General features: G+C 38.8%; 1 protein-coding gene across 1 annotated transcript; it reads right to left on the minus strand.

Annotated features, from left to right (window-relative positions):
• Positions 1-1083: 1083 nt before the first annotated feature.
• On the minus strand, positions 1084-2164 carry LOC143767850 (olfactory receptor 10A7-like). Its single transcript, XM_077256373.1, has 3 exons — positions 2094-2164; positions 1377-2009; positions 1084-1213 (listed from the first exon to the last, which is right to left on the minus strand). Exons 1-3 carry the CDS (start codon positions 2162-2164, stop codon positions 1084-1086), a joined length of 834 nt encoding a protein of 277 aa, XP_077112488.1.
• Positions 2165-3472: the final 1308 nt, after the last annotated feature.

The raw sequence follows: 3472 nt of genomic DNA on the forward strand, positions 1-3472 counted from the left end.
GTACATTATCATGGGCTTTCAACATTTGCCCCTTTATTCTACACATTACCATAACATATTACATAGGGATTATACACATACACATTAAATACATAAAACACATAACACTGTTCACACTACACATAAGCATACGGCGTTGTCTTCAGGGTAGGGATGGGGAAAGACAGTCCACATTCTCACACACAAAGAAAGTATATAAAAACTTGATTGGGAGGGTTGCAGAAGAACATGACCGGCGCACAGAGCTCTGGTTTCAACCCATCCAAAACCATTGGGATGAACTAAAAACTAGATTGTGAACCTGGCCTCTCCTCCAACATCAGTGTCGGACCTCACAAATACTGTTCTGGAGTGGGCAAAAATTTACACAGACACCTCCGAAATCTGGTAGAAATCCTTCCCAGGAGAGTGGAAGCTGTTGTAGCTGCAAATTGGGGACCAACTGCTTGTTAATGCCTGTAGATGAAGAATGTGATATCATAAAAGCTCCTGTTGGTATTTTTTTTTAAAAGATGAAAAATACAAATGATTGGTTGCACGTCATAAATTTTAACAATACAAATTTTTATTAAACAGCTTACACAAAAAAATGATACACCGTGTTTTCCTAACTCTATTATGTTCTTTTTCACATCATATATCCTCATTGATTAAATAGCTATGCGTATAGCACAGTACTTTTGGAAGTTGTTTGTCCATTCTTTCACCGGGTTTAAATGCTATTATAATCCCTTTTTTTCTCTACCTATATTAACACACTTTGTCATTAATGTAGCACATTAATGTTTAGTACATTTTACACTTTCTTTCAATGAATGATGGTCAGAAGAATCTCTTTCTTTCTCTCCTGTAGAGTGTAAGCTCTTATGATCAGTGAGGTCCTCTCTCTCCTGTAGAGTGTAAGCTCCTATGGACAGAGGAGTCTTCTCTCCAGTAGAGTGTAAGCTCTTATGGTCAGTGGAGTCCTCTCTCTCTCTCCTGTTGAGCAAGCTCAGAAAAATCACGGTAAAGTAGCAAAACATCCATCTTTTTGGGCTGCAAGAGCAAAGGGAAGCCCCAAACATAGATAATCAGCTCCAGCTTTCATTTAGAAACGATCTTCATAACAGCACTTTTTACATCATTATTCCTTAACGTATATATAAAAGGGTTCAACATTGGAACAATAATAGTATATGTGAGGGACAAGAACTTTCCTTCATCCATGCCATATCTTGACTTTGAAAAAGAAAAAATCTCCAGCATGGATCTTCTAAAAGTCAATTTATTAGAAACACTTTAAAATGCAAACATTTGCAAAAAGGAGAGATGGGGGTCCCAGGTGGTCAACGCCGATGCATTTCGACCATCAGGTCTTAGTCATGGCATGACTTGACTTTGGTCTCAAATACATAATGGTGCCCGATCCATAGAACATAGTAACAACTATGAGGTGAGAGGTACAAGTAGAGAAGGCTTTTCTCCTACTTGCCATAGGATGGTGCTTTACAATTGTCAGGATGATGTTAGTATATGAGATTATAGTCAATAAAAATGAGCCCACAATAAGGAATGAAGATATTATTAAAGTTGCAAATTCATTGAAGTGTGAATTACTGCAGACCAGATCAAGTAATGGAAGAATATCGCAATAAAAATGATTGATTCTATTGGACCCGCAAAATGGCAATCTATATAAGAATATGGTTCGTATAACAGCAAGTGTTGTCCCAATGATCCAACAACCAATGACCAGGCTGATACAAACGGCCCTCCTCATAATGACATTATATAGTAATGGATGACAAATGGCGTTATATCGATCATACGCCATGGCGGCCAACATGTAGCATTCTGCACTGCCCAGTACTAGAAAACAGTAGAATTGCACAGCACATCCAAAGAAACTGATTGTTTTCTTCTGTGAAAGAAGATTGACCAGCATTTTGGGAACTATAGTTAACAGGTAACTTATTTCCAGAAAGGAAAAATTAGCTAGAAAAAAATACATAGGAGTATAAAGATTTGGACTGAAGCAATAGATAAGTATTATGAACATATGAGCCAGGAGTGAAATCTGAAAGATACAGATTAAGACCAAAAAGAATAAATACTGGAATTGAGGATTATCAGAAAATCCCACAAGGATAAATTCAGTTACGATCGTCTGGTTTCCTGTCTCCATATTGGTTGAATGTTTCAGCAACTTTTTTTCCCATTATTTTCACAAATCCTGTTATTGGTCACATTTATAAAGGAAAGTATAACATGATCTTGTTAATAATTAGGATTTCTGAAATAAATCAACTCTAATTGAGTTTCATGCTAAATCCAAGTTTAGCTCATTCAAGTCAAGTAACGATTTAATGGGTGTTTATAAAGGGTGTTAATATCCCATTCTGAATGACTCCTTGGCCCATGCTCCGAAGTCTATCTTGACTATTCTGCCCCACTTTTGGCAGTCAAGCAGGTTCTGTGATTCCTGGGGCACAGGTACATCGTACAATTCCCCGGAACATGAAGAGCAGATCTGGACAGAAGGTATTTGTTGTAGCTTGTAGTCTTTATTCCCTAAAGTGTAGAGTGTTCTTCATTCATCTGGCCTCACAAGAAGGTAGGAAGACTCCACTATTCACCTGTCATTTGTTATGGAATACTATCAGAAGGAGACACTACTCTTAATTCCATTATCCTGAACCTTTCACAATTTCAATCTATTGGTCTAAAAAAGATTTTGACACCATTAATTAAAAAAATACATTTTCATTCTTGCTAGATTATTTATTACAGATTTTAAAAAAACATCAAAGGAATTAATAATGTGGGATGGAAGCGTGGCTAGTCACCATAGATGTAACCAGTTTTTATAAGTCCATCGAACACTAGTTGGCTGTTGGAAAATAATTAAGTCTTCATCAACTGTATTGGGTACCACAATGGGGTAAGGCAGATCTCCAAGAGGGGCGGATGTGCAGGACCCAGTCACAGCCAATAAGCAATTGATGGAGCTATGCTCTGTAGGTTTGCAACTGAGCAAATCTGGCCACTTTTGGCACCAGGAACTGCTGATTGGCGGGGTTCTGAGTGCGGCAGCTGTTCCTGGAGCTGGTGGCAGCTGGATGTGCTTAGCTGAGGAGCTCCGTCAACTGTATAGCTGCGTACTGCTCCTCTGCCACTATTTACATGAACAAGCATGGATCTGCAGTACCCCACTGAGGCCACTTTACAGTTCACAAAGTTGTGCTTTTCTGTTCCACTATTGATCACATTCGGCCGCCTGCAGAACAAGGTACAGCTGATTGACGGGGTTGCCACATGTCGCACCCCCTTCAATCTGGTATTGATGACCTAGCACAAGTATAGGCCATCAATTTTAAAATACTGGACAATCCCTTTAATAGACCACAGAGTGACCATAGTCTCCAAGAATATAGCACCAGGGTCAATTCTCCTAAATGCGATGCCACCTATCTATATAAGGGGAAAATATGAC

The sequence above is a fragment of the Ranitomeya variabilis genome, chromosome 4 (genome assembly GCF_051348905.1).
Source record: "Ranitomeya variabilis isolate aRanVar5 chromosome 4, aRanVar5.hap1, whole genome shotgun sequence".
In the NCBI taxonomy this organism is placed as follows: Eukaryota; Metazoa; Chordata; class Amphibia; order Anura; family Dendrobatidae; genus Ranitomeya; species Ranitomeya variabilis.

Bases quoted from the DNA above. Each gene is read 5' to 3' on its own strand.
- LOC143767850 (XM_077256373.1), bottom strand. From the start codon at position 2,164: ATGGAGACAGGAAACCAGACGATCGTAACTGAATTTATCCTTGTGGGA. The intron at 2,010-2,093 runs GTATTTATTCTT...CTATTGCTTCAG, and splicing joins TCTGATAATCCTCAATTCCA to TCCAAATCTTTATACTCCTA. The intron at 1,214-1,376 runs GTCAAGTCATGC...TTCAAAGTCAAG, and splicing joins ATTATGTATTTGAGACCAAA to ATATGGCATGGATGAAGGAA.